This window comes from Salmo salar, unplaced genomic scaffold, assembly GCF_905237065.1.
Source record: "Salmo salar unplaced genomic scaffold, Ssal_v3.1, whole genome shotgun sequence".
Lineage (NCBI taxonomy): Eukaryota > Metazoa > Chordata > Actinopteri > Salmoniformes > Salmonidae > Salmo > Salmo salar.
Window position 1 is genome coordinate 57,501 of NW_025548359.1, and position 20,000 is coordinate 77,500.

Consider the following 20,000-nt stretch of genomic DNA (forward strand, 5'->3'; position numbering starts at 1 on the left):
TCACACACACCTACCTTACACTCACACACCTACCTCACACTCACACACACACCTACCTCATACACACACCTACCTCACACACACACCTACCTCACACACATACACACCTACCTCACACTCACACACTCACTTACCTCAAACTAACACACACACACCTACCTCACACACACAACTACGTCACACTCACACACACACACACACCTACCTCACACTCACACACACACACACACCTACCTCACACTCACACACACACCTACCTCACACTCACACACACACCTACCTCACACTCTCACACACACCTACCTACCTCACACTCTCACACACACCTACCTCACACTCACACACACACCTACCTCACACTCACACCTACCTCACACACACAACTACCTCACACCTACCTCACACTCACACACACACCTACCTCACACTCACACCTACCTCACACACACACCTACCTCACACTCACACACACACCTACCTCACACTCACACACACACACACCTACCTCACACTCACACACACACCTACCTCACACTCACACACACCTACCTTACACTCACACACCTACCTCACACTCACACACACACCTAACTCAGACACACACCTACCTCACACACACACCTACCTCACACACATACACACCTACCTCACACTCACACACACACCTACCTCACACTCACACACACCTACCTCACACTCACACACACACCTACCTCACACTCACACACACACACCTACCTCATACACACACCTACCTCACACTCATACACACACCTACCTCACACTCATACACACACCTACCTCACACTCACACACACACCTACCTCACACTCTCACACACACCTACCTCACACTCTCACACACACACCTACCTCACACTCTCACACACACCTACCTCACACTCTCACACACACCTACCTCACACACACAACTACTCTCACACCTACCTCACACTCACACACACACACACCTACCTCACACTCACACCTACCTCACACACACACCTACCTCACACTCACACACACAGCTACCTCACACACACACCTACCTCACACTCCACACACACACACACACCTACCTCACACTCACACACACACCTACCTCACACTCACAAACACACACACACACCTACCTCACACTCTCACACACACCTACCTCACACACACAACTACCTCACACCTACCTCACAGTCACACACACACACCTACCTCACACTCACACCTACCTCCACACACACACCTACCTCACACTCACACACACACCTACCTCACACTCACACACACACACACTTACCTCACACTCACACACACACCTACCTCACACTCACACACACACCTACCTCACACTCACACACACACCTACCTCACACTCACACACACCTACCTTACACTCACACACACCTACCTCACACTCACACACACACCTACCTCATACACACACCTACCTCACACACACACCTACCTCACACACACACACACACACACCTACCTCACACTCACACACACACCTACCTCACACTCACACACACACACCTACCTCACACTCACACACAACCTACCTCACACTCACAAACACACACACACACCTACCTCACACTCTCACACACACCTACCTCACACACACAACTACCTCATACCTACCTCACACTCACACACACACACCTACCTCACACTCACACCTACCTCACACACACACCTACCTCACACTCACACACACACCTACCTCACACTCACACACACACACACTTACCTCACACTCACACACACACCTACCTCACACTCACACACACACACCTACCTCACACTCACACACACCTACCTTACACTCACACACACCTACCTCACACTCACACACACACCTACCTCACACACACACCTACCTCACACACACACACACCTACCTCACACTCACACACACACACACCTACCTCACACTCACACACACCTACCTCACACTCACACACACACCTACCTCACACTCACACACACCTACCTTACACTCACACACCTACCTCACACTCACACACACACCTACCTCATACACACACCTACCTCACACACACACCTACCTCACACACATACACACCTACCTCACACTCACACACACACCTACCTCACACTCACACACACACACCTACCTCACACACACAACTACGTCACACTCACACACACACACACACCTACCTCACACTCACACACACACACACCTACCTCACACTCACACACACACCTACCTCACACTCACACACACACCTACCTCACACTCTCACACACACCTACCTACCTCACACTCTCACACACACCTACCTCACACTCACACACACACCTACCTCACACTCACACCTACCTCACACACACAACTACCTCACACCTACCTCACACTCACACACACACCTACCTCACACTCACACCTACCTCACACACACACCTACCTCACACTCACACACACACCTACCTCACACTCACACACACACACACCTACCTCACACTCACACACACACCTACCTCACACTCACACACACCTACCTTACACTCACACACCTACCTCACACTCACACACACACCTACCTCATACACACACCTACCTCACACACACACCTACCTCACACACATACACACCTACCTCACACTCACACACACACCTACCTCACACTCACACACACACCTACCTCACACTCACACACACACCTACCTCACACTCACACACACACACCTACCTCATACACACACCTACCTCACACTCATACACACACCTACCTCACACTCATACACACACCTACCTCACACTCACACACACACCTACCTCACACTCTCACACACACCTACCTCACACTCTCACACACACACCTACCTCACACTCTCACACACACCTACCTCACACTCTCACACACACCTACCTCACACACACAACTACCTCACACCTACCTCACACTCACACACACACACACCTACCTCACACTCACACCTACCTCACACACACACCTACCTCACACTCACACACACAGCTACCTCACACACACACCTACCTCACACTCACACACACACACACACCTACCTCACACTCACACACACACCTACCTCACACTCACAAACACACACACACACCTACCTCACACTCTCACACACACCTACCTCACACACACAACTACCTCACACCTACCTCACAGTCACACACACACACCTACCTCACACTCACACCTACCTCACACACACACCTACCTCACACTCACACACACACCTACCTCACACTCACACACACACACACTTACCTCACACTCACACACACACCTACCTCACACTCACACACACACCTACCTCACACTCACACACACACCTACCTCACACTCACACACACCTACCTTACACTCACACACACCTACCTCACACTCACACACACACCTACCTCATACACACACCTACCTCACACACACACCTACCTCACACACACACACACACACACACACACCTACCTCACACTCACACACACACCTACCTCACACTCACACACACACACCTACCTCACACTCACACACAACCTACCTCACACTCACAAACACACACACACACCTACCTCACACTCTCACACACACCTACCTCACACACACAACTACCTCATACCTACCTCACACTCACACACACACACCTACCTCACACTCACACCTACCTCACACACACACCTACCTCACACTCACACACACACCTACCTCACACTCACACACACACACACTTACCTCACACTCACACACACACCTACCTCACACTCACACACACACACCTACCTCACACTCACACACACCTACCTTACACTCACACACACCTACCTCACACTCACACACACACCTACCTCACACACACACCTACCTCACACACACACACACCTACCTCACACTCACACACACACACCTACCTCACACACACCTACCTCACACTCACACACACACCTACCTCACACTCACACACACACACCTACCTCATACACACACCTACCTCACACTCATACACACACCTACCTCACACTCATACACACACCTACCTCACACTCACACACACACCTACCTCACACTCACACACATACCTACCTCACACTCACACACACACCTACCTCACACTCACACACACACACCTACCTCACACTCACACACACACACCTACCTCACACTCACACACATACACACCTACCTCACACTCACACACATCTACCTCACACACACACACACTCACACCTACCTCACACTCACACACACACCTACCTCACACACACACCTACCTCACACTCACACACACACCTACCTCACACACACACACACACCTACCTCACACACACACCTACCTCACACTCACACACACACCTACCTCACACTCACACACACACACCTACCTCACACTCACACACACCTACCTCACACTCACACACACACCTACCTCACACTCACACACCTACCTCACACTCACACTCACACACCTACCTACCTCACACTCACACACACACCTACCTCACACTCACACACACACCTACCTCACACTCACACACACACACCTACCTCACACACACACCTACCTCACACTCACACACATCCCTACCTCACACTCACACACCTACCTCACACTCACACACACACACCTACGTCACACTCACACACATACACACCTACCTCACACTCACACACATCTACCTCACACACACACACACACTCACACCTACCTCACACTCACACACACACCTACCTCACACTCACACACACACCTACCTCACACACACACCTACCTCACACACACACCTACCTCACACTCACACACACACCTACCTCACACTCACACACACACACCTACCTCACACTCACACACACACCTACCTCACACTCACACACCTACCTCACACTCACACACACACCTACCTCACACTCACACACACACACCTACCTCACACACACACCTACCTCACACTCATACACACACCTACCTCACACTCAGACACACACCTACCTCACACTCACACACACACCTACCTCACACACACACATACACCTACCTCACACACACACACACACCTACCACACACTCACACACACACACACACACACACACCTACCTCACACTCACACACACCCCTACCTCACACTCACACACACCTACCTCACACTCACACACACACCTACCTCACACTCACACACACCTACCTCACACTCACACACACACCTACCTCACACTCACACACCTACCTCACACACACACCTACCTCACACACACACCTACCTCACACTCACTCACACACCTACCTCACACTCACACACACACTTACCTCACACTCACTCACACACCTACCTCACACTCACACACACACCTACCTCACACTCACACACACCTACCTCACACACTCACCTACCTCACACCTACCTCACACTCACACACCTACCTCACACACACACCTACCTCACACACACACACACACCTACCTCACACTCATACACACACACACACACACACACACACCTACCTCACACTCACACACACACCTACCTCACACACACACCTACCTCACACTCATACACACACACACACACACCTACCTCACACTCACACACACACCTACCTCACACTCATACACACACCTACCTCACACTCACACACACATCTACCTCACACTCACACACACACTCACACACACACCTACCTCACACTCACACACACACTCACACACACACCTACCTCACACACACACACACCTACCTCACACTCACAAACACACCTACCTCACACTCACACACACACACCTACCTCACACACACACACACACCTACCTCACACTCACACACACCTACCTCACACTCACACACACACCTACCTCACACTCACACACACACCTACCTCATACACACCTACCTCACACTCACACACACACCTACCTCACACTCACACACACACACCTACCTCACACTCACACACACACCTACCTCACACACACACACCTACCTCACACACACACCTACCTCACACTCACACACACACCTACCTCACACTCACACACACACCTACCTCACACTCACACACACACACCTACTTCACACTCATACACACACCTACCTCACACTCACACACACACACCTACCTCACACTCATACACACACCTACCTCACACTCATACACACACCTTCCTCACACTCACACACACACACCTACCTCACACTCACACACACACCTACCTCACACTCATACACACACCAACCTCACACTCACACACCTACCTCACACTCACTCACACACCTACCTCACACTCACTCACACAGCTACCTCACACTCACTCACACACACACCTACCTCACACTCACTCACTCACTCACTCACACACCTACCTCACACTCACTCACACACACACCTACCTCACACTCACTCATACACACACCTACCTCACACTCACTCACACACACACCTACCTCACACTCACTCATACACACACCTACCTCACACTCATACACACACCTACCTCACACTCATACACACACCTACCTCACACTCATACACACCTACCTCACACTCACACACACACCTACCTCACACTCACTCATACACACACCTACCTCACACTCATACACACACCTACCTCACACTCATACACACACCTACCTCACACTCACACACACACCTACCTCACACTCACTCACACACCTACCTCACACTCATACACACACCTACCCCCCCACCTGATGTCTCATTGGTTCTCCAGGAAGAAAGACATCAGCTGCAGCTTCATCCTCCGGTTGCCGGGGACAACGGAACCCTCAGGCTCCATGACAACAGGCCACACCCCGGGATCGTTACACCAACTATGAGGGTGACACACACACTCCTCTGTTGTCTTGTATTGGTGGGATTAACTAGTGTTGTATTGGTGGGATTAACTAGTGTTGTATTGGTGGGATTAACTAGTGTTATATTGGTGGGATTAACTACTATTTCACTGTGTTGTATTGGTGGGATTAACTGGTGTTGTATTGGTGGGATTAACTAGTGTTGTATTGGTGGGATTAACTAGTGTTATATTGGTGGGATTAACTAGTGTTATATTGGTGGGATTAACTACTATTTCACTGTGTTGTATTGGTGGGATTAACTGGTGTTGTATTGGTGGGATTAACTAGTGTTGTATTGGTGGGATTAACTAGTGTTGTATTGGTGGGATTAACTAGTGTTATATTGGTGGGATTAACTAGTGTTGTATTGGTGGGATTAACTAGTGTTGTATTGGTGGGATGAACTAGTGTTGTATTGGTGGGATGAACTAGTGTTGTATTGGTGGGATTAACTAGTGTTGTATTGGTGGGATTAACTAGTGTTGTATTGGTGGGATTAACTAGTGGAATATTGGTGGGATTAACTAATGTGTTGTATTGGTGGGATTAACTAGTGTTGTATTGGTGGGATTAACTAGTGTTGTATTGGTGGGATTAACTACTATTTCACTGTGTTGTATTGGTGGGATTAACTAGTGTTGTATTGGTGGGATTAACTAGTGTTGTATTGGTGGGATTAACTAGTGGAATATTGGTGGGATTAACTAGTGTTGTATTGGTGGGATTAACTAGTGTTGTATTGGTGGGATTAACTAGTGTTGTATTGGTGTGATTAACTAGTGTTGTATTGGTGTGATTAACTAGTGTTGTATTGGTGGGGTTAACTAGTGTTGTATTGGTGGGATTAACTAGAGTTGTATTGGTGGGGTTAACTAGTGTTGTATTGGTGGGGTTAACTAGTGTTGTATTGGTGGGGTTAACTAGTGTTGTATTGGTGGGATTAACTAGTGGAATATTGGTGGGATTAACTAGTGGAATATTGGTGGGATTAACTAGAGTTTCACTGTGTTGTATTGGTGGGATTAACTAGTGTTGTATTGGTGGGATTAACTAGTGTGTTACTGTGTTGTCGTGGCGACGTTGTGTTTCAGAGGAAGCGTGTGGAGGAGTCTCCGCCCCGCATCACCAGCGTCCCGAACCTCAACGCCTACGAGAGGAGCGTCCTCCTCCCCCACGACTCCCCCCGCCTCCCCCAACATCCCTCCCCCTCCTCAACTCTGCCCTACGCCTCCTCCTCTCTCCCCCGTTCCTCCCCCTCCCTCCCCCGTACTCCCAGGTCTCCCAGTTTGGAACGCAGCGGTCCTCTCTCTCGTACCGCAACTCCCCTCCCCCCTGCTCCCACCACCCCTCTCCCCTCTGTCCGTCCCCCCTCCCCGAGGCTCGGCACGGGATTCGACGCGTCACCTCGCCCTCGCAGGAGCGCCGCCCACACCTGAACAACCGGTCAACCAGGTAACAGATACTGTATCTATGGAAACAGCACAGCCAATAGGGATGTCTGTGTTCCTTCGCAAGTGTCCCCGAAGCCCAGTGTCCTTCTACGTCTGTCCAGGAGAATATCACCCCATAGCTGTCTGTCTGTCTGTCTGTCTGTCTGTCTGTCTGTCTGTCTGTCTGTCTGTCTGTCTGTCTGTCTGTCTGTCTGTCTGTCTGTCTGTCGGATCTGTCTGTCCCCCAGCAGTCTAAAATGTGCTTCCTGTGTTCTCCAGGAGCCCATATTTGGAGCAGAGGGGGAGTGGCCAGGGGGCAGAGGGGCGGGACCCTCAGAGGCAGGAGTGGTACACCAAGTACTTCTCTTTCTGAACATACACACACACACACACACACACACACACACACACACACACAGAAACACACACACACACACCTGACAGACCAAAACTATGCTTTGTTCAATGCCAATGTATTGTATTATAATCTATAATATGGAATAAAGTATTTTCTATATATTTAATATTCTGTCTATGGTTTGCTGTTCCAGATCCAGGATGAACGAGTTAGCCAGGTTAACTGTTGTTCTATCAGCTATCAGATACTGGAGGGGAGGGGGGGCTGTTCCAGATCCAGGATGAATGAGTTAGCCAGGTTAACTGTTGTTACTATCAGATACTGGAGGGGGGGGGCTGTTCCAGATCCAGGATGAATGAGTTAGCCAGGTTAACTGTTGTTCTATCAGCTATCAGATACTGGAGGGGAGGGGGGGGCTGTTCCAGATCCAGGATGAATGAGTTAGCCAGGTTAACTGTTGTTCTATCAGCTATCAGATACTATAGGGGGGCTGTTCCAGATCCAGGATGAACGAGTTAGCCAGGTTAACTGTTGTTCTATCAGCTATCAGATACTGGAGGGGGGGCGCTGTTCCAGATCCAGGATGAATGAGTTAGCCAGGTTAACTGTTGTTCTATCAGCTATCAGATACTGTAGGGGGGGGCGCTGTTCCAGATCCAGGATGAATGAGTTAGCCAGGTTAACTGTTGTTCTATCAGCTATCAGATACTGGAGGGGGAGGGGGGCTGTTCCAGATCCAGGATAAATGAGTTAGCCAGGTTAACTGTTGTTCTATCAGATACTGGAGGGGGGGGGCTGTTCCAGATCCAGGATGAATGAGTTAGCCAGGTTAACTGTTGTTCCATCAGCTATCAGATACTGGAGGGGAGGGGGGGCTGTTCCAGATCCAGGATAAATGAGTTAGCCAGGTTAACTGTTGTTCTATCAGATACTGGAGGGGGGGGGCTGTTCCAGATCCAGGATGAATGAGTTAGCCAGGTTAACTGTTGTTCTATCAGATACTGGAGGGGGGGCTGTTCCAGATCCAGGATGAATGAGTTAGCCAGGTTAACTGTTGTTCTATCGGATACTGGAGGGGGGGGCTGTTCCAGATCCAGGATGAATGAGTTAGCCAGGTTAACTGTTGTTCTATCAGATACTGGAGGGGGGGGCTGTTCCAGATCCAGGATGAATGAGTTAGCCAGGTTAACTGTTGTTCTATCAGATACTGGAGGGGGGGCTGTTCCAGATCCAGGATGAATGAGTTAGCCAGGTTAACTGTTGTTCCATCAGCTATCAGATACTGGAGGGGGGGGCTGTTCCAGAACCAGGATGAATGAGTTAGCCAGGTTAACTGTTGTTCTATCAGCTATCAGATACTGGAGGGGGGGGGGGCTGTTCCAGATCCAGGATGAATGAGTTAGCCAGGTTAACTGTTGTTCTATCAGCTATCAGATACTGGAGGGGAGGGGGGCTGTTCCAGATCCAGGATGAATGAGTTAGCCAGGTTAACTGTTGTTCTATCGGATACTGGAGGGGGGGGCCGTTCCAGATCCAGGATGAATGAGTTAGCCAGGTTAACTGTTGTTCTATCAGCTATCAGATACTGGAGGGGAGGGGGGGCTGTTCCAGATCCAGGATGAATGAGTTAGCCAGGTTAACTGTTGTTCTATCAGCTATCAGATACTGGAGGGGAGGGGGGGCTGTTCCAGATCCAGGATGAATTAGTTAGCCAGGTTAACTGTTGTTCTATCAGATACTGGAGGGGGGGGCTGTTCCAGATCCAGGATGAATGAGTTAGCCAGGTTAACTGTTGTTCTATCAGATACTGGAGGGGGGGGGCTGTTCCAGATCCAGGATGAATGAGTTAGCCAGGTTAACTGTTGTTCTATCAGATACTGGAGGGGGGGGGGCTGTTCCAGATCCAGGATGAATGAGTTAGCCAGGTTAACTGTTGTTCTATCAGATACTGGAGGGGGGGGCTGTTCCAGATCCAGGATGAATGAGTTAGCCAGGTTAACTGTTGTTCTATCAGATACTGGAGGGGGGGGGCTGTTCCAGATCCAGGATGAATGAGTTAGCCAGGTTAACTGTTGTTCTATCAGATACTGGAGGGGGGGCTGTTCCAGATCCAGGATGAATGAGTTAGCCAGGTTAACTGTTGTTCCATCAGCTATCAGATACTGGAGGGGGGGGGGGCTGTTCCAGATCCAGGATGAATGAGTTAGCCAGGTTAACTGTTGTTCTATCAGCTATCAGATACTGGAGGGGGGGGCTGTTCCAGATCCAGGATGAATGAGTTAGCCAGGTTAACTGTTGTTCTATCAGCTATCAGATACTGGAGGGGGGGGGGGCTGTTCCAGATCCAGGATGAATGAGTTAGCCAGGTTAACTGTTGTTCTATCAGCTATCAGATACTGGAGGGGGGGGCTGGTCCAGATCCAGGATGAATGAGTTAGCCAGGTTAACTGTTGTTCTATCAGCTATCAGATACTGGAGGGGGAGGGGGGGGCTGTTCCAGATCCAGGATGAATGAGTTAGCCAGGTTAACTGTTGTTCCATCAGCTATCAGATACTGTAGGGGGGGGGCTGTTCCAGATCCAGGATGAATGAGTTAGCCAGGTTAACTGTTGTTCTATCAGCTATCAGATACTATAGGGGGGGCTGTTCCAGATCCAGGATGAATGAGTTAGCCAGGTTAACTGTTGTTCTATCAGCTATCAGATACTGGATAGGGGGGGCTGTTCCAGATCCAGGATGAATGAGTTAGCCAGGTTAACTGTTGTTCTATCAGCTATCAGATACTGGAGGGGGGGGGGCTGTTCCAGATCCAGGATGAATGAGTTAGCCAGGTTAACTGTTGTTCTATCAGCGATCAGATACTGGAGGGGGGAGGGGGGGCTGTTCCAGATCCAGGATGAATGAGTTAGCCAGGTTAACTGTTGTTCTATCAGCTATCAGATACTGGAGGGGAGGGGGGCTGTTCCAGATCCAGGATGAATGAGTTAGCCAGGTTAACTGTTGTTCCATCAGCTATCAGATACTGGAGGGGGGGGGCTGTTCCAGAACCAGGATGAATGAGTTAGCCAGGTTAACTGTTGTTCTATCAGCTATCAGATACTGGAGGGGGGAGGGGGGGCTGTTCCAGATCCAGGATGAATGAGTTAGCCAGGTTAACTGTTGTTCGATCAGCTATCAGATACTGGAGGGGAGGGGGGCTGTTCCAGATCCAGGATGAATGAGTTAGCCAGGTTAACTGTTGTTCTATCAGCTATCAGATACTGGAGGGGGGGGCTGGTCCAGATCCAGGATGAATGAGTTAGCCAGGTTAACTGTTGTTCTATCAGCTATCAGATACTGGAGGGGGAGGGGGGGGGCTGTTCCAGATCCAGGATGAATGAGTTAGCCAGGTTAACTGTTGTTCCATCAGCTATCAGATACTGTAGGGGGGGGCTGTTCCAGATCCAGGATGAATGAGTTAGCCAGGTTAACTGTTGTTCTATCAGCTATCAGATACTATGGGGGGCTGTTCCAGATCCAGGATGAATGAGTTAGCCAGGTTAACTGTTGTTCTATCAGCTATCAGATACTATAGGGGGGGGGGCTGTTCCAGATCCAGGATGAATGAGTTAGCCAGGTTAACTGTTGTTCTATCAGCTATCAGATACTGGAGGGGGGGGCTGGTCCAGATCCAGGATGAATGAGTTAGCCAGGTTAACTGTTGTTCTATCAGCGATCAGATACTGGAGGGGGGGAGGGGGGCTGTTCCAGATCCAGGATGAATGAGTTAGCCAGGTTAACTGTTGTTCTATCAGCTATCAGATACTGGAGGGGGAGGGGGGGCTGTTCCAGATCCAGGATGAATGAGTTAGCCAGGTTAACTGTTGTTCCATCAGCTATCAGATACTGTAGGGGGGGGGCTGTTCCAGAACCAGGATGAATGAGTTAGCCAGGTTAACTGTTGTTCTATCAGCTATCAGATACTGGAGGGGGAGGGGGGCTGTTCCAGATCCAGGATGAATGAGTTAGCCAGGTTAACTGTTGTTCGATCAGCTATCAGATACTGGAGGGGAGAGGGGGGGGCTGTTCCAGATCCAGGATGAATGAGTTAGCCAGGTTAACTGTTGTTCTATCAGCTATCAGATACTGGAGGGAGGGGGGGCTGTTCCAGATCCAGGATGAATGAGTTAGCCAGGTTAACTGTTGTACAGCTGGGTTAGAGGCAGAGAATCCCAGTTGCTAATTTGTTAATCTTCTCCCCTTTTCGAGAAGAACTTTCAACAAGAAGTTACGTTTTAAATGATGGAAATGTGTTTTGTTTTGTAGCAGCAGCGCTTCCTGTTTGTTAACCATCTCTTTGAAAATAACGTGTGTGTGTGTGTGTGTGTGAAACATTGTTGCGTTTTAAAGTGGAACTGACAGAATTTTTTTTGCGTCATTAAATATTATTAATGTTCATATACATCTTTCCCAAGGTGTTCTGACAAGCGAACCAATTAGATATGAGCATTTTCACGGTGTCATAAAATTCTTAGAACGTTTGGGTATTACGTATTCGTTTGGACAATTAACAGACACTGCAGTAAATAAAACCTCAACAAAAAATATCTGTCTTGTCCGGGACCGGAGTCTACGCAGACCGGTGCATCATAGCCAATCAGAGCTACAGTAGGAATAAATGCAAATGAGCCATTTGCTACACGGACCTGTCATCATTCACTATGAACTGGACTGTGAGTTTACAGGAAGTAGGACCTGCCATCATACAGGAAGTAGGACCTGTCATCATTCACTATGAACTGGACTGTATGTTTACAGGAAGTAGGACCTGCCATCATACAGGAAGTAGGACCTGTCATCATTCACTATGAACTGGACTCTGTGTTTACAGGAAGTAGGACCTGCCATCATTCACTATGAACTGGACTGTGTGTTTACAGGAAGTAGGACCTGCCATCATACAGGAAGTAGGACCTTCCATCATTCACTATGAACTGGACTGTGTGTTTACAGGAAGTAGAACCTGCAATCATTCACTATGAACTGAACTGTGTGTTTAAAGGAAGTAGGACCTGCCATCATACAGGAAGTAGGACCTGTCATCATTCACTATGAACTGGACTCTGTGTTTACAGGAAGTAGGACCTGTCATCATTCACTATGAACTGGACTGTGTGTTTACAGGAAGTAGGACCTGCCATCATACAGGAAGTAGGACCTGTCATCATTCACTATGAACTGGACTCTGTGTTTACAGGAAGTAGGGCCTGTCATCATTCACTATGAACTGGACTCTGTGTTTACAGGAAGTAGGACCTGTCATCATTCACTATGAACTGGACTGTGTGTTTACAGGAAGTAGGACCTGTCATCATTCACTATGAACTGGACTGTGTGTTTACAGGAAGTAGGACCTGCCATCATACAGGAAGTAGGATCTGTCATCATTGACTTTGATCTGGACTGTGTGTTTACAGGAAGTAGGACCTGCCATCATACAGGAAGTAGGACCTGTCATCATTCACTATGAACTGGACTGTGTTTACAGGAAGTAGGGCCTGTCATCATTCACTATGAACTGGACTCTGTGTTTACAGGAAGTAGGACCTTCCATCATTCACTATGAACTGGACTGTGTGTTAACAGGAAGTAGGACCTGCCATCATACAGGAAGTAGGGCCTGTCATCATTCACTATGAATTGGACTGTGTGTTTACAGGAAGTAGGGCCTGTCATCATTCACTATGAACTGGACTGTGTGTTAACAGGAAGTAGGACCTGCCATCATACAGGAAGTAGGGCCTGTCATCATTCACTATGAACTGGACTGTGTGTTTACAGGAAGTAGGACCTGCCATCATACAGGAAGTAGGACCTGTCATCATTCACTATGAACTGGACTCTGTGTTTACAGGAAGTAGGACCTGCCATCATTCACTATGAACTGGACTGTGTGTTTACAGGAAGTAGGACCTGCCATCATACAGGAAGTAGGACCTGTCATCATTCACTATGAACTGGACTGTGTGTTTACAGGAAGTAGGACCTGCAATCATTCACTATGAACTGAACTGTGTGTTTAAAGGAAGTAGGACCTGCCATCATACAGGAAGTAGGACCTGTCATCATTCACTATGAACTGGACTCTGTGTTTACAGGAAGTAGGACCTGTCATCATTCACTATGAACTGGACTGTGTGTTTACAGGAAGTAGGACCTGCCATTATACAGGAAGTAGGACCTGTCATCATTCACTATGAACTGGACTCTGTGTTTACAGGAAGTAGGACCTGTCATCATTCACTATGAACTGGACTGTGTGTTTACAGGAAGTAGGACCTTCCATCATTCACTATGAACTGGACTGTGTGTTTACAGGAAGTAGGGCCTGTCATCATTCACTATGAACTGGACTGTGTGTTAACAGGAAGTAGGACCTGCCATCATACAGGAAGTAGGGCCTGTCATCATTCACTATGAACTGGACTGTGTGTTTACAGGAAGTAGGACCTGCCATCATACAGGAAGTAGGACCTGTCATCATTCACTATGAACTGGACTCTGTGTTTACAGGAAGTAGGACCTGCCATCATACAGGAAGTAGGGCCTGTCATCATTCACTATGAACTGGACTGTGTGTTAACAGGAAGTAGGACCTGCCATCATACAGGAAGTAGGACCTGTCATCATTCACTATGAACTGGACTGTGTGTTTACAGGAAGTAGGACCTGCCATCATACAGGAAGTAGGACCTGTCATCATTCACTATGAACTGGACTGTGTTTACAGGAAGTAGGGCCTGTCATCATTCACTATGAACTGGACTCTGTGTTTACAGGAAGTAGGACCTTCCATCATTCACTATGAACTGGACTGTGTGTTTACAGGAAGTAGGACCTGCCATCATACAGGAAGTAGGACCTGTCATCATTCACTATGAACTGGACTGTGTGTTTACAGGAAGTAGGACCTGCAATCATTCACTATGAACTGAACTGTGTGTTTAAAGGAAGTAGGACCTGCCATCATACAGGAAGTAGGACCTGTCATCATTCACTATGAACTGGACTCTGTGTTTACAGGAAGTAGGACCTGTCATCATTCACTATGAACTGGACTGTGTGTTTACAGGAAGTAGGACCTGCCATCATACAGGAAGTAGGACCTGTCATCATTCACTATGAACTGGACTCTGTGTTTACAGGAAGTAGGACCTGTCATCATTCACTATGAACTGGACTGTGTGTTTACAGGAAGTAGGACCTTCCATCATTCACTATGAACTGGACTGTGTGTTTACAGGAAGTAGGGCCTGTCATCATTCACTATGAACTGGACTGTGTGTTAACAGGAAGTAGGACCTGCCATCATACAGGAAGTAGGGCCTGTCATCATTCACTATGAACTGGACTGTGTGTTTACAGGAAGTAGGACCTGCCATCATACAGGAAGTAGGACCTGTCATCATTCACTATGAACTAGACTCTGTGTTTACAGGAAGTAGGACCTGCCATCATACAGGAAGTAGGATCTGTCATCATTGACTTTGATCTGGACTGTGTGTTTACAAGAAGTAGGACCTGCCATCATACAGGAAGTAGGACCTGTCATCATTCACTATGAACTGGACTGTGTGTTTACAGGAAGTAGGACCTGTCATCATTCACTATGAACTGGACTGTGTTTAAAGGAAGTAGGACCTGCCATCATTCACTATGAACTGGACTGTGTGTTTACAGGAAGTAGGACCTGCCATCATACAGGAAGTAGGACCTTCCATCATTCACTATGAACTGGACTGTGTGTTTACAGGAAGTAGGACCTGCAATCATTCACTATGAACTGAACTGTGTGTTTAAAGGAAGTAGGACCTGCCATCATACAGGAAGTAGGACCTGTCATCATTCACTATGAACTGGACTGTGTGTTTACAGGCAGTAGGACCTGTCATCATTCACTATGAACTGGACTGAAAAGGTAGACTCTCTCTCTCCCTCAGTTATACACATCAAAGTAAGCATGCATAATCCGAAGGATAGCTAAATATTTACCAGGAAAAATTATTCAGCAAATAACGCAAGCATTAATTGAGAATCAGGTGAACTACTGTTCTGAGGTCTGGGGAAATGCATCATCAAGTGAAGTTAGGAGGCTGCAGATTACACAGAACAAAGCAGCAAGGATTGTTTTGGAGATGGAGATATATGGTTCTTCTGTTGCAGTCATACGCAAATGTCCTTGGTCGGTCATCAATCGACAAGATAATTGGAAAAAAAAACATGCTTATTTTATTTCATAATATACATAATTTAAAACGGCCAAGTTCTATTCACAACGGTAGTCAGTTGGTAAGAGACAGTTCACTCCCCCCTATCTGAGATATCTACTGCAGCCCTCATCCTCCACATACAACACCCGTTCACTCCCCCCTATCTGAGATATCTACTGCAGCCCTCATCCTCCACATACAACACCCGTTCACTCCCCCCCTATCTGAGATATCTACTGCAGCCCTCATCCTCCACATACAACACCCGTTCACTCCCCCCTATCTGAGATATCTACTGCAGCCCTCATCCTCCACATACAACACCCGTTCACTCCTCCCCTATCTGAGATATCTACTGCAGCCCTCATCCTCCACATACAACACCCGTTCACTCCCCCCTATCTGAGATATCTACTGCAGCCCTCATCCTCCACATACAACACCCGTTCACTCCCCCCCTATCTGAGATATCTACTGCAGCCCTCATCCTCCACATACAGCACCCGTTCACTCCCCCCCTATCTGAGATATCTACTGCAGCCCTCATCCTCCACATACAACACCCGTTCTGCCAGTCACATTCTGTTAAATGTCCCCAAAGCACACACATCCCTGGGTCGCTCCTCTCTTCAGTTCGCTGCAGCCGGCGACTGGAACGAGCTGCAACAAACACTCAAACTGGACAGTTTTATCTCCATCTCTTCATTCAAAGACTCAAATCATGGACACTCTTACTGACAGTTGTGGCTGCTTTGTGTGATGTATTGTTGTCTCAACCTTCTTGACCTTTGTGCTGTTGTCTGGGCCAAATAATGTTTGTACAATGTTTTGTGTTGCTACCATGTTGTTGTCATGTTGTGTTGCTGCCATGCTGTGTTGTCATGTTGTGTTGCTACCATGTTGTGTTGTCATGTTGTGTTGCTACCATGCTGTGTTGCGTTGCTACCATGTTGTGTTGCTACCATGTTGTTGTCATGTTGTGTTGCTACCATGCTGTGTTGTCATGTTGTGTTGCTACCATGCTGTGTTGTCATGTTGTGTTGCTACCATGCTGTGTTGTCATGTTGTGTTGCTACCATGCTGTGTTGCGTTGCTACCATGCTGTGTTTCTACCATGCTGTGTTGCTACCATGCTGTGTTATCATGCTGTGTTGTGTTGCTACCATGATGTGTTATCATGCTGTGTTGTGTTGCTACCATGTTGTTGTCATGTTGTGTTGCTACCATGTTGTTGTCATGTTGTGTTGCTACCATGCTGTGTTGTCATGCTGTGTTGCTACCATGCTGTGTTGTTGTCTTAGGTCTCTCTTTATGTAGTGTTGTCATGTTGTGTTGCTACCATGCTGTGTTGTCATGTTGTGTTGCTACCATGCTGTGTTGTTGTCTTAGGTCTCTCTTTATGTAGTGTAGTGTTGTTACCATGCTGTGTTGTCATGTTGTGTTGCTACCATGCTGTGTTGTTGTCTTAGGTCTCTCTTTATGTAGTGTAGTGTTGTTACCATGCTGTGTTGTCATGTTGTGTTGCTACCATGCTGTGTTGTTGTCTTAGGTCTCTCTTTATGTAGTGTTGTCTCTCTTGTTGTGTGGTGTGTTTTGTCCTATATTTATTATTTATTTATTTAATTTTTAATCCCCAGCCACCGTAGGTCTTTTGCCTTTTGGTAGGTGGTCATTGTAAATAATAATTAGTTTTTAACTGACTTGCCTAGTTAGATAAAAGGTTAAATAAAAGGTTAAATAAAAGGTTAAATAAAATAAATTAATAACTTAAGGCTACCTTCGTGGGGCTGCTTTGTGACAGTATAAAACATATATAATCCGGATTGTTCTTATTCTCCTCAAATAAATTGGAAAAAAAAAATAGGATGATCGAGCAGCAGTGAGGGCTCTTCGATACTGCACGGCGCCGTCTTTCCAAGCTAGTCGGAAGACTTCCAGTTTGGTGTGGCGCCATTTCCGTTCCAATTTTCTGGAAGCTTGCTTCAGGGCTCAGGTATTTTCGTTTAATCAGGGAGCTAGTTTATTGTGACAAATGTCGTTTTGTTTTTTTAGCGGTGCGACTGCATCAAAGCTATTACGTTTAGATCCTCAGTTCGGGGGTTAACCGATTTCTGTACTCCCGACGTCCTCGACGAGGCGGAGGGAGTCTGGAAGGGCATCAAGGAATCTTTGCGTTGTGTCTTGATAATAAATGTTAATAAAATCTGACACTAAAACACTTTTTTGGTCATTGTTTCTATTCAACGTTTAATAAGAAAACAAAAAAACTATTTTTTATTTTTTTTAAATTTAAGAATACAAAGCCATTACAGTCTTGTGGGTTTATAAATATGTACAAAAGAAAATTTCATCTCTAAAAAAGGTTACGACTGGATGCTACACAGTACTATAGCCTACTGCTAGGGCTAACCAAGCTAGCATCCCGCTAACCAAGCTAGCATCCCGCTAACCAAGCTAGCATCCCGCTAACCAAGCTAGCATCCCGCTAACCAAGCTAGCATCCCGCTAACCAAGCTAGCATCCCGCTAACCAAGCCAGCATCCTGCTAACCAAGCCAACATACTGCTAACCAAGCTAACATCCTTCTAACCAAGCTAACATCCTGCTAACCAAGCTAACATCCTGCTAACCAAGCTAGCATCCTGCTAACAACAACAATATGTGGCAGTACACACTCTCTCTCTTCCTCATTGGAACAGGCCACAGTTGTACAGTACGTCAGAGGCAGATCGGAAGGCGAGGACATTGTCGTGGAAACGCTGCAGGTCCAACCTGGCCTGCTTGACGCCCCGCCACCCTCGGCCCTTATAGGTCATCGTCAGCAGCTTGGAGCTCAGGTAGTGGAGCCATAACACATTGGAGTGGGGCTGGTAGTCCCCCCACACGTTACTGTAGGAGAGAGAGAGACAGGTTAGAGACAGACAGGTAGACACCTCGATAACCCCCACTCCAACGTACCCGTTCTCCATGGTAACCCCCCACCCCAACCTACCCGTTCTCCATGGTAACCCCCCCACCCCAACCTACCCGTTCTCCATGGTAACCCCCCACCCCAACCTACCCGTTCTCCATGGTAACCCCCACCCCAACCTACCCGTTCTCCATGGTAACCCCCC

General features: G+C 47.8%; 2 protein-coding genes across 2 annotated transcripts in view; one reads left to right on the forward strand and one right to left on the reverse strand.

Moving 5' to 3' along the window:
- LOC106594203 (protein FAM184B) overlaps positions 1-8,801 on the forward strand; it is a 10,238-nt gene extending 1,437 nt beyond the window's left edge. The window contains exons 3-5 of the mRNA XM_045712273.1: positions 6,721-6,828; positions 7,939-8,299; positions 8,557-8,801. Coding sequence (XP_045568229.1) covers positions 6,721-6,828; positions 7,939-8,283 — 453 coding nt within the window. The 3' untranslated portion in view covers positions 8,284-8,299; positions 8,557-8,801. The remainder of the gene's footprint in view (positions 1-6,720; positions 6,829-7,938; positions 8,300-8,556) is intronic.
- Positions 8,802-19,103: 10,302 nt separating this feature from the next.
- The window catches only part of LOC106596001 (uncharacterized), a 20,962-nt gene continuing 20,065 nt past the window's right edge, over positions 19,104-20,000 (reverse strand). The window contains exon 14 of the mRNA XM_045712275.1: positions 19,104-19,773. Within this exon, the coding sequence (XP_045568231.1) occupies positions 19,572-19,773 (202 nt within the window). The 3' untranslated portion in view covers positions 19,104-19,571. The remainder of the gene's footprint in view (positions 19,774-20,000) is intronic.